Source organism: Coregonus lavaretus (assembly GCF_964263955.1).
Source record: "Coregonus lavaretus genome assembly, chromosome: 21".
NCBI lineage: Eukaryota > Metazoa > Chordata > Actinopteri > Salmoniformes > Salmonidae > Coregonus > Coregonus lavaretus.
Window position 1 is genome coordinate 29,946,485 of NC_140008.1, and position 17,929 is coordinate 29,964,413.

Here is a 17,929-nt window from a genome sequence, read left to right on the forward strand (position 1 = left end):
ACATGTGAAATTTGCACTTTTACATGTGAAAAACGTTTGCTATGAAAATCTAACTCTCACATGTGGAATTGCACTGTGAAAATCCAATTTGCAATTTCACATGTGAAATACTTTCAAATGTTGTCACGTGTAGTTTCATGGTATCACATGTTGAAAATGTGCATCCCCATGTTGTCACAATTATTTAACGAGATCATGTTTTCATATGTGCTCAAATGTTTTCACGTGTCGTTTCATGTTATCACATGTTGCTTAATGTGGTCACAAGCTATCACATTAACTTCACATAAGATCATGTGAAATAAAGTTCATGTTGTTTTTCCGTAAGTGACATGCGCACGCACGCGCGCACACACACACCCCCACACCCCCCCACACACACACACACACACACCCACACACACCCACACAAATAACATCCAGAACCTAATGTTGAGGTTAGCAGAAGTCAACTAGAATATGTTGGAGATGTCAGGAGCTTGTAGAACCAGAGTTCCCAGATCACTACACACACACGCACACACACATACACACACACCTTCAGCTGTGAGATTAATGACCGTGTCTGCACCCAAACAGAAAATAAAAACCTCCAGAGCACAATAATGAATCCTCTAACCTCCAGATGAATGAATGTTTCGGACCCTGATACAGCACATACACTTACAACAATGAAACTCTCCTCGAACCCTGACATAGCACACACCCTTCCAACAAAGGAATTCTCCTGAAAGGCTGCACTGCTTTCAGACCCTAGTCTTTAAGTTAACGAGGGAGGAGGGCCTTTGTAGCCTATATCAGCACAGATAGAGATGAATACCACTTTGTTTTCATACGTAGGCTGACACACGCATGTGCATAAGCAAGCACAAACAAACACCCACGCACACACACAGACCCACCAGATAACTTCTTTATCTGCAGACACAGTTGGGCTAAGGCATGCACTGACATTTTGACTAGATTTCAATTATGATGTGAGAAGATGCAGGGAGCTCAGAACAACATGGTAAACAATATGGTAAACATCTCTGTAAACAGTAAACACCAACAGCAGCTAAATATCAGAACTGAAGATCAAAATCCTGTTAGTCTCATCCTTCTCTCTGTTTCTCTTCCTCCCTCTCTCCCTCTCTCCAACCCTCTTCTCTGGCTCTGTCTATCCCACGGGGCACAGATGTCAATTCAATGTTTATTCCACGTTGTTTCAATGTAATTTCATTGAAATTACGTGGAAACAATGAGTGTATGCCCAGTGGGATCCCTCTTCCGCCTCTCTGTCTGTCTCTCTCTCGTTCCCTCTCTCCCCTGTCTCTCTGGCTGTGTGGGTTCTTGTTTCCTTTGAGGCTGCTGTGACTGCCTGTTACCTCTGCTACGCTTCTCTAGAAGGGCTTCAATGCTGCCAGTTAGTGTTTGTGTGTGTGAGAGAGCGAGAGGGAGAGAGATCATGAGAGGGAGAGCATCTTCTCTTACATCATTCCAGAAATACCAAGTCAGTGTCACTAAAATCCTACGCACACACAGTTAGAAGGACAGATGGAATGGCCACCCCATCCGCCTGCCAATAAAACCCACAGCTGTGTGTGTATGTGTGTGCATGTGAGAGTGTGTGTGCGTGCGTGCATGATGTCTGGTCAATTCCACAGCAGCCTGCTCAGTCTCCTTGGGTGACCCACGCTCCGTTAACCACAGAGCTGTGAATCTGGGAGTGTGACTTTAATTAACATTACCACTAGGCCACTGGGTGTGACAATGACAGTGACGTTGATGACTGTGGTGCTGTTGTGGTGGCTGGGTGCGCAGGGACAGAGAGACAAGGACACCAGGCCTTGATCGGAACATTGCAAAGCCCTCTCTGTGTCACTATGACCTCTGTCCCCAACCCCGCAGCCCACGTGCTGTCTCCCAGGACCCTGTCATTTCTTCTGTCACCGGGAGAAACCATCATACTGTCAGAGGGGTGGGGAGTCAGAAGAACTGTCACAGCAACTTTTCTAACTGACTGACTTTGCTTTACTTTTCACAGTGGCAGGGCTGTGTGTGTTTGACAGGGTGGGTGTCTGTGTGTTGATAGGGCATCTGACTGTGTATGCCATTTTACACAGTGCATATAAAACTTCATTAGAGCATTTGTCTAAATATTAAACAAAGAATCAGTGAGGTGTGCGTGCTGTGTGTATGTGCGTGTGTGTGTTAGTCAGGGTGAGTGATGAGTCCTTATTGGTAGATTAAGCGTGGAAACGTGACTAGGTTTCAGAATGGAGATCATTGATTCAGGTCTGGAGCCAATCGCTCTTATAAATCATCAATATGTCCTTCAGCAGGAAAGGAGAGAAAAGGAGAGGAGAGGAGTGGATAAGAGGGGAGGAAGAGAATAAAGGAAGAGGATGAAAAGAATATACATAGAGAGTGTTTATCCCACAGGGTTGTGTGTGGGGAACTAGAGAGGGTAGGAGAGGAGGCCAGAGGCTGGAGAGAGGGTAGGAGAGGAGGCCAGAGGCTGTTGTGTGGGTGACTGAGGACAATCTGGAGTTTGAGGAAGTGGAACAGCTGGACCATAGCCTTTAGACCTGCCCTTAGAGAGAGAGAGAGAGACAGAGAGTGTGTGTTTGTGTGTGTGTGTGTGTGTGTGTGTGTGTGTGTGTGTGTGAGAGAGAGAGAGAGATAGATAATATGTGTATACAGTATGTTCTGCCCCATCTTTTTTCTCATTAACTCTCTGTATTTCTCTCTCTCTCCCTCACGGACCTTAACTTACCCTCTCTCCCCCCACAGTGAGATGGCCCAAGGTGAAAAACAGAGGTCAAACTACATGGTCACCTGGATGAGCAGAGTAAGGCAGAGAGGACAACTGAGACCACCACCCTGCTAACTACTGGATGAGTACAGCTTAGACCTCACTCACCCTCTCAAGGAGATCACAGAAAGGGTTGATTGGAGGCAGTATGATAACTATTCACACACACACACACACACACCACACACACACACACACAAACACAGCACTCTGGGTCAAGTGGGTTACACACACATGAGAACAGAAACTTCAGAGATCAAACAGTTTGCTACAAAGTTATTTTAAATATCCGTCACCTTCAATTCTCTGCTCTCTATTGAACCTGATGCAAGAGATGAGCTGAGGATAACTGACTGAGAGGAACTGACTTGACTTGCTATGGGCCTTTTATACACTACTGTATATAGTTATTTCCATAACTTCTATACTACCCACACACAGTGTTGTCGTAGGGTGACTAGGGTTTATTAGGAGCAGTATTTGGCAGGTGCTCTAAGTGCACAAGGTCTTAAAGGGAACAGTTTCTGGCAGGCGCTCTAGTCACTGTTACGGAACAAAGTCTTGTAAATGAATAAAAAAGCTACGGCGTACTCGGAGGTCTGAATAATCCCAGATTTACATGAATTAGACACCAGTTAGAGAGGGGGAGGGGTGGTTCTGTGAAAACTGCACACATGCTTCCAAAAAACAGATTATTCAGAAACAAAAAGCACTGGAATAATACGTTCTCAACCAACATAATACATATTATACAACATCACATGACCATGTAGAAAATTTTGTTTTCCCTCTATACATACAGATATCATCATATTCTTACTAAAAAATAGTATTTGCTTACGAAGTGTGGATAAGGTTTCCTCTCTAACAAACACCAACAGAATATGTATACCAGTCAACAGTCCTGTACACTTTAGGGCCTGTACTATACAGCACTGATGCCTTACCGTCCCCTCATACCATTACACTGTGCATGTAGACAGAGACCAAAGTTCAAGGGGAACAGTTTTAGTCATAAACTGTAGGCTGTGGTACACACACAGATGTGCAGTAAAGGAATCTGTTTCTGATGATTCTGAGAGCAGAGAGGGGGGAGAAGTGGGGGTCAGGTTATGGCTCTTCACTAGTGTTTTTACCTGGTGGGGATGTGTGTGTTTGGGTCTGGGTCGATCAGTAAGGTGTGCGTGTGTGTGTGTGTGACTGTGTGTGTTTATGAGTGTGTGCATGTGTGAGAGCATGTTGCATGTGGGTGCATGTGCTTTTGTGCATTGTGAATGTGTGTTGTCAAGTTACACTGCTATCTCATCCCCCAGGCAGTCTGGTGGTCCCTGTCTGTTGAGCACGTTTAGTAGGCGGAGGGTCTCCTCGTCAGTCCCCCAGCCGTATATGATATCCCTCTCCTCCATCTCCTCCCTCTCTTCTCTCACCTCCCTCTCATCACTATCTTCCGTGGACTCGTACTCGGACGCAATGCCAGACTCCCGGAACCTCAGCAGCTCCAGACTGCCCAGTACCTCGTCGCGGGTTGATGACATCACCACCCCCGACCCCTCCTGACCCTTCACTCCATTCTGACCCCTCCGCTGTGGTGGAGTAGGGGGGCGAGGGTCAGGTGTTGGGGGTCCGGGAAGGAAGCGGAAACATTCAAGCTTGAGGAGACACTGTTCCCTACCTAGGGGGCTGCCCAGGGGCAGGGAGGAAGAGAAGAGGGGGGTGACCGTCCCGTCCTGGCCCACACCCATGTTGATGCCCAGCGCTGGCAGGTTGAGGTTGGCGTGGTCCTGGGGTCGCGGGGTCGTTGGGTCACACAACACCGGGGGGACGGTGGAACGGAAAGTGATCTCCAATAGACTGTCCTGGGAACCCACTGGAAGAGTGGAAGAATGGAAAGGGAGAAAAGGGGGAGAGAAAAGAAGGATGTTAGTTTCATTAAAGGTAAGCATCCTTCCACACATTGAGCTAACTGAGCTTACATTCACCTGTTTAACTGCTAACATGAGGCTAATTCCCATCCACCCCTGGTATGGAGTGTGAAACGCTGTCAAACACTACATTAGGAGGAGGTGAGGTGTGGAGTGTGATATCAGGAGGAGAGGAGAGGGCTGAGGTGGCTGAGGTGTAGAGCTGGTTGGTCCGCTGAGGTGTAACATGTTGTATAATGAAGCAGCTGAGGAAGTTGTGAAGTAATGTAACATGTTACATGATAACATGCTGGTTGGTCCATTGGAGTCTATGCTTGGCCAGTCAGCTTAAAGAAGTGTGATATGGTGTGTGATGAGAGAAAGATGGGGGGAGGGAGAGAAGAAATGTGAAATAGGGGAGGAGAAGATAAACAGGTTCTTTGAGTAGATAATGAGATGAAGGGAGAACAGAGAAAAAGAGACCAAGACTCTGTGTGTGTCCATGTGTGTGTGTGTGTTCGCAAGTCTGTGTGTACATGTGTGTCATGCGTATGTTTGTGTGTGTGTGTATGTGTGTGGTCATGCATCCTGTGTGTACTTACTGGAGCTGGGCCCAGACATTTTGACCTCCAGTTCCTGGATCTGTTTGACCAGTAGAGAGATGTGCTGCAGCAGGTCCTTGTTCTGGAGCAGCAGCTGGTGGACTCTGGCCTGGGCCTCCAGTCTGGCTGTAGCCTCCACACTCAGCTGGTCCTTCAACAGGTGCACCTGGGGGGAGACCACACACACACACACACACACACACACACACACACACACACACACACACACACACACACACATACATACATCTGAGATAAGTACTCACTTGGAAGAGAGAGAACACACATGCATGCACGCACACACACAAGATACCGCTGTACAGTGTGTTCATACACCTGAGAGAGACAGAGAGACAGAGAGAGAGAGACAGAGAGAGAGAGAGAGAGAGAGAGAGAGAGAGCGAGAGAGAGAGAGAGAGAGAGAGAGAGAGAGAGAGAGAGAGAGAGAGAGAGAGAGAGAGAGAGAGAGAGAGAGAGAGAGAGAGAACAGATACTCCTGAGATATTGAGTGTCACTGTAAGCATGTCTGTGTGAATTTCTGTACATGTCTCACCAAAGCCCATAACTCGAGGAGCAAGATGAGGACTGCCATACTTTAAGCTTAAGCTCAAGCTCATGAAAACTTAATGCCATGAATGGTCTGTAGCAGGATTAAACCAAGAGAAGAAAAAATACAGTTTCCATTAAAGGCTGCAGCCTGCAGTGGCATTAGTCACTAAATAATTTAAACCAGAGACGAAGAAGAATAAACCCTGTTTCTCCTCTAGCCCAGGCTTCAACACCAGGCTCAGGAGACAGACAACCCTGGAGATGATCATAGGAACAAACAGGGCTGTTTGGATTCCTAGGCATGTCTTCTCAGAAACAGTACACATGGAGAGAGACTGATGATGACTAAAATGTAAATGTAAAATGATGATGCCTGGAGCAGTAGCTTAGTGAGTTCTTCAATATCAAGGGACGTGCATGTCTTTTAGTCTACATGGTATTACTAGCCAGAGCTTAGGTGCAACCTCTTTTATAAAAACTGGAAGGTCATTCCAAGGTGAGGCAGAGTGTCGTTGGATGTGTCGCGTATATCATGGCAAGAGAAGCGATGGGGATATAGTAAAGGACGAGCCCCATCTCATTCTGAATAGTCGACAATGAGTGCTACTCTGGTACTTCTAACTTGACATTGAGCACTTCTTCTTCCAACTTTATGATGGTTTCTATAGGAACTTTTCTGCTGTGGTTTTCTTACATCAAGGAGCATGATGAATATATAGAGATATTTCTGGCTTGTTATTCATCCCATGTCTCTATAGCACTGCATTGCTCTCACTTCAAGGAGAATGGAGCATGAATAGAGTCATGAGGCTGTAGCTACAGTAGAGAGTCAGAAGATACAATTCTGCTTTCATCATACCACAGCTACAAAACTCTGTAACCAAGGTAATGTGGATGTATAGCTGTTTGTCATCATTAGTGATGCAATTACTGTAAAGAGAAACAGTTGATGGTGATGGAATTAGATAAACAGTTGAAGGACTTTGTGTCTAATGAGAAACCTCTGAACTGTGCACACACAAGATGGAGCCACTCCATCTCATGGCTTCCACTTATTGCAATGTACTCCCCTTCAACCCCACACCCTCCCCTCTTCCCCCCTCTTCTCATCCTATCTCTTCTCCTCCTCTTCCACTTACTGTACTCTCCCCTTATTCTCTCCCCTTCACTCCCCTCACCCTCCTCTTTCCCCCTCTTCTCATCCTCCATTCACCCCTGGAAGTTAAACACCAGGAAGGAGAGAGGGTAAAAGACAGATCAGATTCCATCATCACTCCATTTAGCGACAAATAGCAGTGATCTAGCCTCCATTAAAGTGGGCCATCAGCCTCAGAGTTAATCTGTAAATCCCGACAGTCTAACGGCGCTGTCAGGGTAATATACCGCCGTACGACACCTCAAGCCCCGCCAGGACACAACATGAGATATTTAGGCTGAAAGGTATGTGACTATGATCAAAGTGTGAAAGGTAAACTGAGTTTAGTTCGACATGCCTTGGAGAAGGAAGGTGTCATATTTGTCTTGGATAGATCTGAGACGTGACTGTGAGACGTCTTGCAAAAATGCTGCTCTGTGGTGATGGTGAACGCAGCCTGAATAATAACACGGAGAACAGAGATACTAAATGTGTCTCTGTGTGTGTGATGATTGAGAGATAGAGATAAAAGCAGAGAGGGGGAGATAGAGTGAGTTAGTGAGTGAGAGAGAGAGAGGGAGAGAGAGAGTGTGAGGGAGACAAAGTTCAATTTGAGCCAGACAGACATGTTCTTATCAACACCTTAAAGCATCTTCTGCATATTTAATCAAAGAAACAGTAATTCAATGCTTTGAAGCAGAATTTGGTTTGATGAGACAGAATTCCACATGGGTTGTATTACAATCTTGAAGAGTCTTGATGTCTTGAACAGTGACTTGACTCAGTAACCAGCTGGTTGGTTATGTAGGATAGGTAACAGGTAAGTATGGTTTGTATTCAAATCAAATCAAATCAAATTAAATGTTATTTGCCACATGCGCCGAATACAACAGGTGTAGACATTACAGTGAAATGCTTACTTACAAGCCCTTAACCAACAATGCAGTTTTTTAAAGAAAAAGTTTAAAGAAAAAAAGTGTTAATTAAAGGAAAATAAAAAATAAAAGCAAATTGAGGTCATAAAGTGACTATGCATAAATAATAAACAGAGTAGAATCAGCGTAAAAGAGGGGGATGGGGTGGGGTGGGGGGGCAGTGCAAATAGTCCGGGTAGCCATGATTAGCTGTTCAGGAGTCTTATGGCTTGGAGGTAGAAGCTGTTGAGAAGCCTTTTGGACCTAGACTTGGCGCTCCGGTACCGCTTGCCGTGCGGTAGCAGAGAGAACAGTCTATGACTAAGGTGGCTTGAGTCTTTGACAATTTTTAGAGCCTTCCTCTGACACCGCCTGGTATAGAGGTCCTGGATGGCAGGAAGCTTGGCCCCAGTGATGTACTGGGCCGTACGCACTACCCGGTGTAGCTGTATAACTTTTTGAGGATCTGAGGACCCATGCCAAATATTTTCAGTCTCCTGAGGGGGAATAGGTTTTGTCGTGCCCTCTTCACAACTCTCTTGGTGTGTTTGGACCATGATAGTTCGTTGGTGATGTGGACACCAAGGAACTTGAAGCTCTCAACCTGTTCCACTACAGCCTCGTCGATGAGAATGGGGGCGTGCCCAGTCCTCTTTTTTATCCTGTAGTCCACAATCATCTCCTTTGTCTTGATCACGTTGAGGGAGAGGTTGTTATCCTGAAACCACACGGCCAGTTCTCTGACCTCCTCCCTATAGGCTGTCTCATCGTTGTCGGTGATCAGGCCTACCACTGTTGTGTCGTCAGCAAACTTAATGATGGTGTTGGAGTCGTGCCTGGCCATGCAGTCATGGGTGAACAGGGAGTACAGGAGGGGACTGAGCACACACCCCTGAGGGGCCCCCGTGTTGAGGATCAGCATGGCAGACGTGTTGTTACCTACCCTTACCACCTGGGGGCGGCCCGTCAGGAAGTCCAGGATCCAGTTGCAGAGGGAGGTGTTTAGTCCCAGGATCCTTAGCTTAGTGATGAGCTTTGAGGGCACTATGGTGTTGAACGCTGAGCTGTAGTCAATGAATAGCATTCTCACGTAGGTGTTCCTCTTGTCCAGGTGGGAAAGGGCAGTGTGGAGTGCAATAGATATTGCATCATCTGTGGATCTGTTGGAGCGGTATGCAAATTGGAATGGGTCTAGTGTTTCTGGGATAATGGTGCTGATGTGAGCCATGACCAGCCTTTCAAAGCACTTCATGGCTACAGACGTGAGTGCTACGGGTCGGTAGTCATTTAGGCAGGTTATCTTAGTGTCCTTGGGCACAGGGACTATGGTGGTCTGCTTGAAACATGTTGGTATTACAGACACAGTCAGGGACATGTTGAAAATGTCAGTGAAGACACTTGCCAGTTGGTCAGCACATGCTCGGAGTACACGTCCTGGTAATCCGTCTGGCCCTGCGGCCTTGTGAATGTTGACCTGCTTAAAGGTCTTACTCACATCGGCTACGGAGAGCGTGATCACATAGTCATCCGGAACAGCTGATGCTCTGGGTTAGAGTCCCGCTCCTTGAAAGTGGCGGCTCTACCCTTTAGCTCAGTGCGGATGTTGCCTGTAATCCATGGCTTCTGGTTGGGGTATGTACGTACGGTCACTGTGGGGACGACGTCATCGATGCACTTATTGATGAAGCCAGTGACTTATGTGGTGTACTCCTCAATGCTATCTGAAGAATCCCGGAACATATTCCAGTCTGTGCTAGCAAAACAGTCCTGTAGCTTAGCATCTGCGTCATCTGACCACTTTTTTATTAACCGAGTCACTGGTGCTTCCTGCTTTAGTTTTTGCTTATAAGCAGGAATCAGGAGGATAGAGTTATGGTCAGATTTGTCAAATGGAGGGCGATGGACAGCTTTGTATGCGTCTCTGTGTGTGGAGTAAAGGTGGTCTAGAGTTTTTTTTTCTCTGGTTGCACATTTAACATGCTGGTAGAAATTAGGTAGAACGGATTTAAGTTTCCCTGCATTAAAGTCCTCGGCCACTAGGAGCGCTGCCTCTGGATGAGCGTTTTCCTGTTTACTTATGGCCTTATACAGCTCATTGAGTGCAATCTTAGTTCCAGCATCAGTGTGTGGTGGTAGATAGACAGCTACGCAAAATATAGATGAAAACTCTATTGGTAAATAGTATGGTCTACAGCTTATCATGAGATACTCTACCTCCGGCGAGCAAAACCTCGAGACTTCCATAGTGTTAGATTTTATGCACCAGCTGTTGTTTACAAATATACACAGACTGCCACCCCTTGTCTTACCGGAGTCAGGCGTTCTATCCTGACGATGTAGCGTATATCCCGCCAGCTGTATGTTATCAATATCGTCGTTCAGCCATTCAATGACGCATACAGGTGTCGTGACGTGACTTACTTTAATGTATGACTGTTATTTATTGAATCAACTAACTATGTTTAATTGTCACTTAATTAAATTAATCATGTAACAATTAACTCATTAGGAATTTGGGGCACCACGGAAGAAGTTGTTTAACGAGTTACCATCTCCCGAATTAAACTCTTAGAAGATATATATGTTATATATCGATAACAGTCACTTATTAAATAATTACCTCTTATCAGTCTCATTCTGAACGTCGCATAATCCTTGAACCTGCAAGAACCCTAACCTTATTGATGAATAAGCAATACACAAATTGGCTTAATTATTTATTTACTAACTAACTAAATAATAACACAGAATACAAACACACACGCACACATAGGTTATTGATTACTAACGTAATACAATGAAAACAGGTCCCTAGTGGACTGGACTAACAATAGCAAGAATGCTTGGGTAGGAGGAGGGTCAGAATGGAAGGGAGAGACAGAGATTCAAACTATTGTTGTTACTTTGGAGACTATGCTCACAGTAATCATAATACTTATGCACCCTAATAACCGCTCATTCAGATTAGAAATGCAACATGTATTTACACTACCATTCAAAAGTTTGGGGTCACTTAGAAATGTCCTTGTTTTCGAAAGAAAAGCAATTTTTTTGCCCATTAAAATAACATCAAATTGATCAGAAATACAGTGTAGACATTGTTAATGTTGTAAATGGCTATTGTAGCTGGAAACGGCTGATTTTTAATGGAATATCTACATAGGCGTACAGAGGCCCATTGTCAGCAACCATCAGTCCTGTGTTCCAATGGCACGTTGTGTTTGCTAATCCAAGTTTATCATTTTAAAAGGCTAATTGATCATTAGAAAACCCTTTTGAAATTATGTTAGCATAGCTGAAAACTGTTGTGCTGATTAAGGAAGCAATAAAACTGGCCTTCATGAGACTAGTTGAGTATCTGGAGCATCAGCAATTGTGGGTTCGTTTACAGGGATGAGGCGATTCCGGGATGCTGACCTTCTAGGCAGAGTTGCAAAGAAAAAGCCATATCTCAGACTGCCCATCTCAATCTTTTCTTTTTATTGGCCAGTCTGAGATACGGTAGTGTACGTGTAGCTGTCTTCGATAGTTGAGTTGATGATGTAGGACTCTGGTTTGCCCACCAGAGATCCCAATGTCCTTGGTAGAGTTTCTGGTCGTAGTGGTGGTTAGGATGGATACTTCAGCGTACCCTGTCATTCGTAGAGTTGATCTGTTAGAATAGATACTTCAGATGTACCAACGGTTGTCTGAGAGGGATTGTCCTTCCCAACTTTCGTGTCTTTAGTGAAAGTTCTCTAGACGACTATACATGCCAGCTGCAGACTGAGATGATAAGGTCTAGTGCGTTGTTGTCTTCTTCTTCACCTCGTGTAGAGGTTGAGAGTTTCAGAGTTTCTCCATTTCAAACGTGTGGACTAATGTCTCATGTTTTCTGGTCTTTCTGGTCTTTCTGGTCTAACCATTTTGTAACGTGTAGCTTCAGCTTCACGTCTGCTGGTCTGAGGTGAATTTCGTCACGAGGGGTTTTATACTTGAGTAGAAAAGGGGGCGTTTCATCATGTTTGTGCTCATCTGGGTGTGGCCACTGACTGAGAACAAATCAATATGGAAACAATCATCTCATCTAGAATGCTAAAATCACATTGTTATCTTCACAAAAGTATTATTATACTTAATCATTCGTTTTATACAACAATTAGATGCAAACCTCATAACTGGGAAGTGTACACCCCCAGAGATACAGTTATGTTGTTCCACCATCTTTAATGACATCACAACATAGTAACGAATTTGACATGATTGCTCTTTAAGTCGCCACCGACCATTTGCCACATTCTTTTAAGTAGGAATATTGTTTCATTATCCACTTTTGGATGTTGGAGTCTTGGCGGGAAGACTTCCTTTGTCTCACAGGGAAATTCCCTCTCCCAATACTGCATGGCATGGAAAATAATGTTTCTGCAAGGAATTTACGACCGGTCATAAAACTGGCCCCCAGGAGAGGGGGTGTTCAAACCTTTGCCTAGCCGGCAACTTTAATCCTCAGCCCATGAGGGCAAGTCATGACATAGGTTTCTTGTGAGAGATGTTTTGCGTTCTCAACTCCATTTGGGTGAAGGACCCAGATAGAAAAAGGAGGCGCCCTCAAACCTGCCCATTTAAATACCTGGCCATAGAGTTAGACAGAGGGCACACCTGCCCTAAGTGCCCTCCTGCCCTGAGTGCCCTCCCCACATCCATGTCACAAATCAGAGAATTCTGTAAAGCGGCCCCCATCCTAGCAGGTCTAAGATGCTAGCCCATGAATTTCCTATGCAGGTTCCAGACCCTTTTGTCCGTCGTCGTCTGGAATAACTGGCAACTTGTGGTAGGGAGGTGTCCCGACGCCCCATCTAGAGCATCATGGCTGTTACGGATCTGGATCTGCCACATCCGAAGAGACATACCCCAATGGTTTGGCGTTGAGGATGCCTGCCTTCTGACATGATCTCAAGAGAAGGACCTCCACTTTGCGGTAGTCTGGCTTGGGCAGGCAGGTATCAGCAGCAGCCGCCTCGTGAAGGGACTGGTAGGTTTCTTCCACCTGCGCTTTCCAGGAGTTGAACTTGTTGGTGTCAGGCACTTGTAGACTGGGGTTTACTGTCATGAGACCACAGAAGATGGATCTCTTCAGCCAGGCTGGGTCATCTTGGTGGTCTTGGTGGCCTGCCTCTCCGGTAAGCTTGGTGACGCACCCTGCCTCGATGGGCTTCTGGATCTCGGCATTGTATACTTTTGCCTTTCCGGGGTCCTTTGGCAACCTCTTCTCGGTGCTCCTGAGGTTTGGCATGACGGCCTCCTTGGTGGCCCTCAGGAGAGGTGCTTCCTTGGCAAGGAAAAGGTGGGTAGCATAGCGCAGAGTGTCACATATGTTATAAAGCTTAGTTCAGGCTTCTAGGATGTTCACAGCTTCCTGACCAACTTCACGCTGCGAAAAGGGGAGAATGGATGTGAACAGGCATTGCTGGGTTTGTACCTGCTGAGGCAGGTGACCATCAGGGCCCTGGACTGTCCAACCGAACTGCGTATGTACAGCTGCTGGTCTACCAGCTGGCCCTAGCCTGATCGTCTCTATCAAGCTGGTGTAGTCCGCTCCGATGAGCAGCAGTGGGTGTACCTTGTCAAAGGCATGATGTGGGATGCCCCTTAGATGGCGATAGCACTTCTGCATACACTAAGTTGACTGTGCCTTTAAACAGCTTGGAAAATTCCAGAAAATGATGTCATGGCTTTAGAAGCTTCTGATAGGCTAATTGACATAATTTGAGTCACTTGGAGATGTACCTGTGGATGTATTTCAAGGCCTACCTTCAAACTCAGTGCTTCTTTGCTTGACATCATGGGAAAATCAAAAGAAATCAGCCAAGACCTCAGACAAAAAATTGTAGACCTCCACAAGTCTGGTTCATCCTTGGGGGCAATTTCCAAACGCCTGAAGGTACCACGTTCATCTGGACAAACAATAGTACGCAAGTATAAACACCATGGGACCACGCAGCCATCATACCGCTCAGGAAGGATACACGTTCTGTCTCCTAGAGATGAACATACTTTGGTGCGAAAAGTGCAAATCAATCCCAGAACAACAGCAAAGGACCTTGTGAAGATGCTGGAGGAAACAGGTACAAAAGTATCTATATCCACAGTAAAACGAGTCCTATATCGACATAACTTGAAAGGTCGCTCAGCAAGGAAGAAGCCACTGCTCCAAAACCACCATAAAAAAACCTGACTACGGTTTGCAACTGCACATGGGGACAAAGATCGTACTTTTTGGAGAAATGTCCTCTGGTCTGATGAAACAAAAATGGAACTGTTTGGCCATTATGACCATCGTTATGTTTGGAGAAAAAAGGGGATGGCTTGCAAGCCGAAGAACACCATCCCAACCGTGAAGCACGGGGGTGGCAGCATCATGCTGTTGGGGTGCTTTACTGCAGGAGGGACTGGTGCACTTGAAAAAATAGATGGCATCATGAGGAAGGAAAATTATGTGGATTTATTGAAGCAACATCTCAAGACATCAGTCAAGAAGTTAAAGCTTGGTCGCAAATGGGTCTTCCAAATGGACAATGACCCCAAGAATACTTCCAAAGTTGTGGCAAAATGGCTTAAGGACAACAAAGTCAAGGTATTGGAGTGGCCATCACAAAGCCCTGACCTCAATCCTATAGAAAAGTTGTGGGCGGAACTGAAAAAGCGTGTGCGAACAAGGAGGCCTACAAACCTGACTCAGTTACACCAGCTCTGTCAGGAGGAATGGGCCAAAATTCACCCAACTTATTGTGGGAAGCTTGTGGAAGGCTACCCGAAACGTTTGACCCAAGTTAAACAATTTAAAGGCAATGCTACCAAATACTAATTGAGTGTATGTAAACTTCTGACCCACTGGGAATGTGATTAAATAAATAAAAGCTTAAATAAATCATACTCTCTACAATTATTCTAACATTTCACATTCTTAAAATAAAGTGGTGATCCTAACTGACCTAAAACAGGGAATTTTTACTAGGATTAAATGTCAGGAATTGTGTAAAAATGAGTTTAAATGTATTTGGCTAAGGTGTATGTAAACTTCCGACTTCAACTGTATAGTGTTCAACACTGTGGAAGAGGTCCAGGCAGGTGATCTGGCATGAGCGATGCAGCAGGTCCAGGCGGGTGAGCTGGCTGGAAAGGGGCAGCAGGTAGCAGCAGTAAACTGGTGGGAAAGGAGCGGTCCATGGAGGATAAGCTGGCTGGGCAGGTGCAGCCCACGGTTGGTCAGCTGAATAGGATAGAGCAGCTGACGGAGTCTGAGCAGCTGATGGCTGATAACCAGAATAGACCGGAGCAGTGGATAATGGCTGGTATCATGCAGACTAAGCTTGAGCTGGTGGGTGGAACAGTTGGTGTTTGGAAGTGGTAGCTCAGGGCATGCCCACCAGTCCATGACTGGTTTGGTGGAGTTAACAACATCAAGGAAGAGTGCGTGGTCACATTTCCATACTGCTGGTAGGGACTTTCGGCCGACTGCCTACTTGAAATGACTGTTTGTGGCAGTGATTTTGTGACAGTGTAGGTCTGTGTAGCGATGGTGGCTTTCTACAGGGTCAACCTCCCCAGCGCTTCCATTCCTTCCAAGGGACATGTTAGCGGTAGAGTGACTGAAACGTGGGCAGCAGTGTCCTGTGGCCTAGCCATGAGCTGGGTGTAGTTTAGAGTAGTGACCTCACAGTGTTGGGGGAGAGGACCCAAACACAGAATAGCTGGTCGACGGAGGTCGCAGTTTCGGCCTGCTTTCCTCCACTGGGATGTAGCTCCCTGGTGCTGGCACTCTGTACCTGCACTCCTCCTCCCAGGGAGTCAGATAAACTGTGGATGCTGATTGGAGAGGTTGTAGACGTTGGGCATGTGCTGCCACGGGTTGTCGTCGATGTTGTAGTGGTCCTCTGTAGCTCAATTGGTAGAGCATGGCGCTTGTAACGCCAGGGTAGTGGGTTCGATCCCCGGGACCACCCATACGTAAAAATGTATGCACACATGACTGTAAGTCGCTTTGGATAAAAGCGTCTGCTAAATGGCATATTATATTATTATTATAGGTATCAGTATCCATCGTTTTCTAAGATCATGGGATGGGATCTTCTGACGGTGAGACTGTTGCTGTGTTTCCTTACTCCTCTGCCATGTCACAGTAGGAATGTAGTGAAGTGAAAGTAAACATTTTGAAAAATATAAATAGTTAAGTACAGATACCCAACAAAAACAACTTAAGTAGTACTTTAAAGTGTTTTTACTTAAGTACTTTACATCAACTTACTAGCTTGATGTGTTATGTTTGGACTCATTAGCACTAGCATTGTAGCTCTATTGTCTATTGTTATGTTAACTAACTGCCTTCAGAACATGCTTTACTAGTAGAACCACAGGTCAGGTCTGTATTGACTCTATATTTTATATTATGTGTAGTACTTCATGCTACTAATGCCACCTTGTTTATTGCCATAATATTTATGTTCATATCCAACACTATTTCAGGCCATAGGGCCCGCTTATGGTAGGGTAACTGCAGGCTACTGCTCTTTTGTGTTACTGTCGTGTTTTGCCTTACCAGTATGTTAAGTTTTGTTACCTTTATGCTAATTATGTTCAATTGATGATTCAATTGATGTCAACCCTAATAATAGTTTCCATCTGTTCCAGAAACCATACATACAAGCAGTTCTCACCAACATGTTTGCCCTCTGTCCTGGGACGGTTTTTGGTGCTCATGATAAATGGTCAAGAGTTCATTGGAGTCTTGTCCACTCTAACTGGAGCCGACTTGGTGGTTAGCATCCACCCACAACTTAGTCTTTAGTCTCAGTACACTACAACTAATCTAGCCTGGTCTTATATATGGCTCAATAATTTGTTTCTAATGAAATGTAACAGGCTAAAACTGTATTGAACTTCCTTCTCAATCAACGATTTAGTGTCGAGGTGACGTCCCTAGAATAACCAGAGGATGTACAACTCTATTTTCTTTTCATTTTTAGGAACAGGAAGAAATTAAATGCTGCCGAAATGATAAGGATTCCATTTGAAAAGCCCTCCACTGGTGTGAGTGTATGTGTGAGCTAGCTTCCAGTGGGGCTACGAATTAGGTTAAATCTCATTAGCCACTCAAAGTAACAAGGTTCTGCTCTGCAGTATGAATCATCAAACAAGTATTCACACTTCTCTGAGAATGTAAGTGATCCTTCTCTCCTCCTCTCCCTCATCCTTCCCTCCTCTTCTCTCCTTCCAACCCTAGATGATTGTGATGAGTGTGAGCTTTCACAGACCAGCTAACTTCCCTAACATCTCAGCTACTGTCAGCACTTTGTTTAGAAGTCCATAAAGTCTCAGAGAGTTGGCGCTGTACCAACCTAACTGGGCCGATCGCTATTCGCTCCCCTCCTGGCCTTCCCTCTGAGGTGTGAAGGGAAGTGATATACTTGACCCACCTTGACACATTGGCTTAGATGAAAGAATCTGTTTCTTCCTTCCTGTCGCACAAAGTTAGTAACATCACCCTCTCAAGGCCATCGACTGACTGCACTGGCAGATAGGGGTTAGAGGGGTGCTTTCAACCAGCTACCCGGTTACCCAGTCTCACACCCACACACACACTCTGGCCTTCAGAACTAGACTTTACAAGGCAGTCACGTCCTCCTCTGCCTCACTTATTCATAATTTCAAAATGTTTCGTTTTATAATCAGTTTATTATTGTCCTCTTTTTAACCTCTGAGTTTAACCTTCTCCCTTCTCATTAACGGCCAGTTGAACCTAGCCGTGGGCTAAGTCTTAATGCCACACAGCATGGCAGGCAGCAGAACTAATGGGTTTAGTGCCTGTAGCCATGCTTGTGCTGGGGTTTGGACAGACAGATAAACAGGATAAGAACAAAGACTCACCCAAATATCACTATTTCTAAAACAAGCCATAGAAAGTTGGTTGCAATTTCAATTTAATCCTCCAGAAACGACAGAACAAATAATGCAACAAATATTGTGGTTAAACTCAAATATACTAATCGATAAAA

General features: G+C 45.3%; 1 protein-coding gene across 1 annotated transcript in view; it reads right to left on the minus strand.

The window, feature by feature from the left end:
• Positions 1–4,086: 4,086 nt before the first annotated feature.
• The window catches only part of nos1apa (nitric oxide synthase 1 (neuronal) adaptor protein a), a gene marked incomplete at its 3' end in the record, with an annotated part of 220,760 nt that continues 206,917 nt past the window's right edge, over positions 4,087–17,929 (minus strand). The window contains exons 9-10 of the mRNA XM_084185811.1: positions 5,301–5,466; positions 4,087–4,664 (exon numbers count right to left, since the gene is read on the minus strand). Of these exons, the coding sequence (XP_084041937.1) occupies positions 4,087–4,664; positions 5,301–5,466 (744 nt within the window). The remainder of the gene's footprint in view (positions 4,665–5,300; positions 5,467–17,929) is intronic.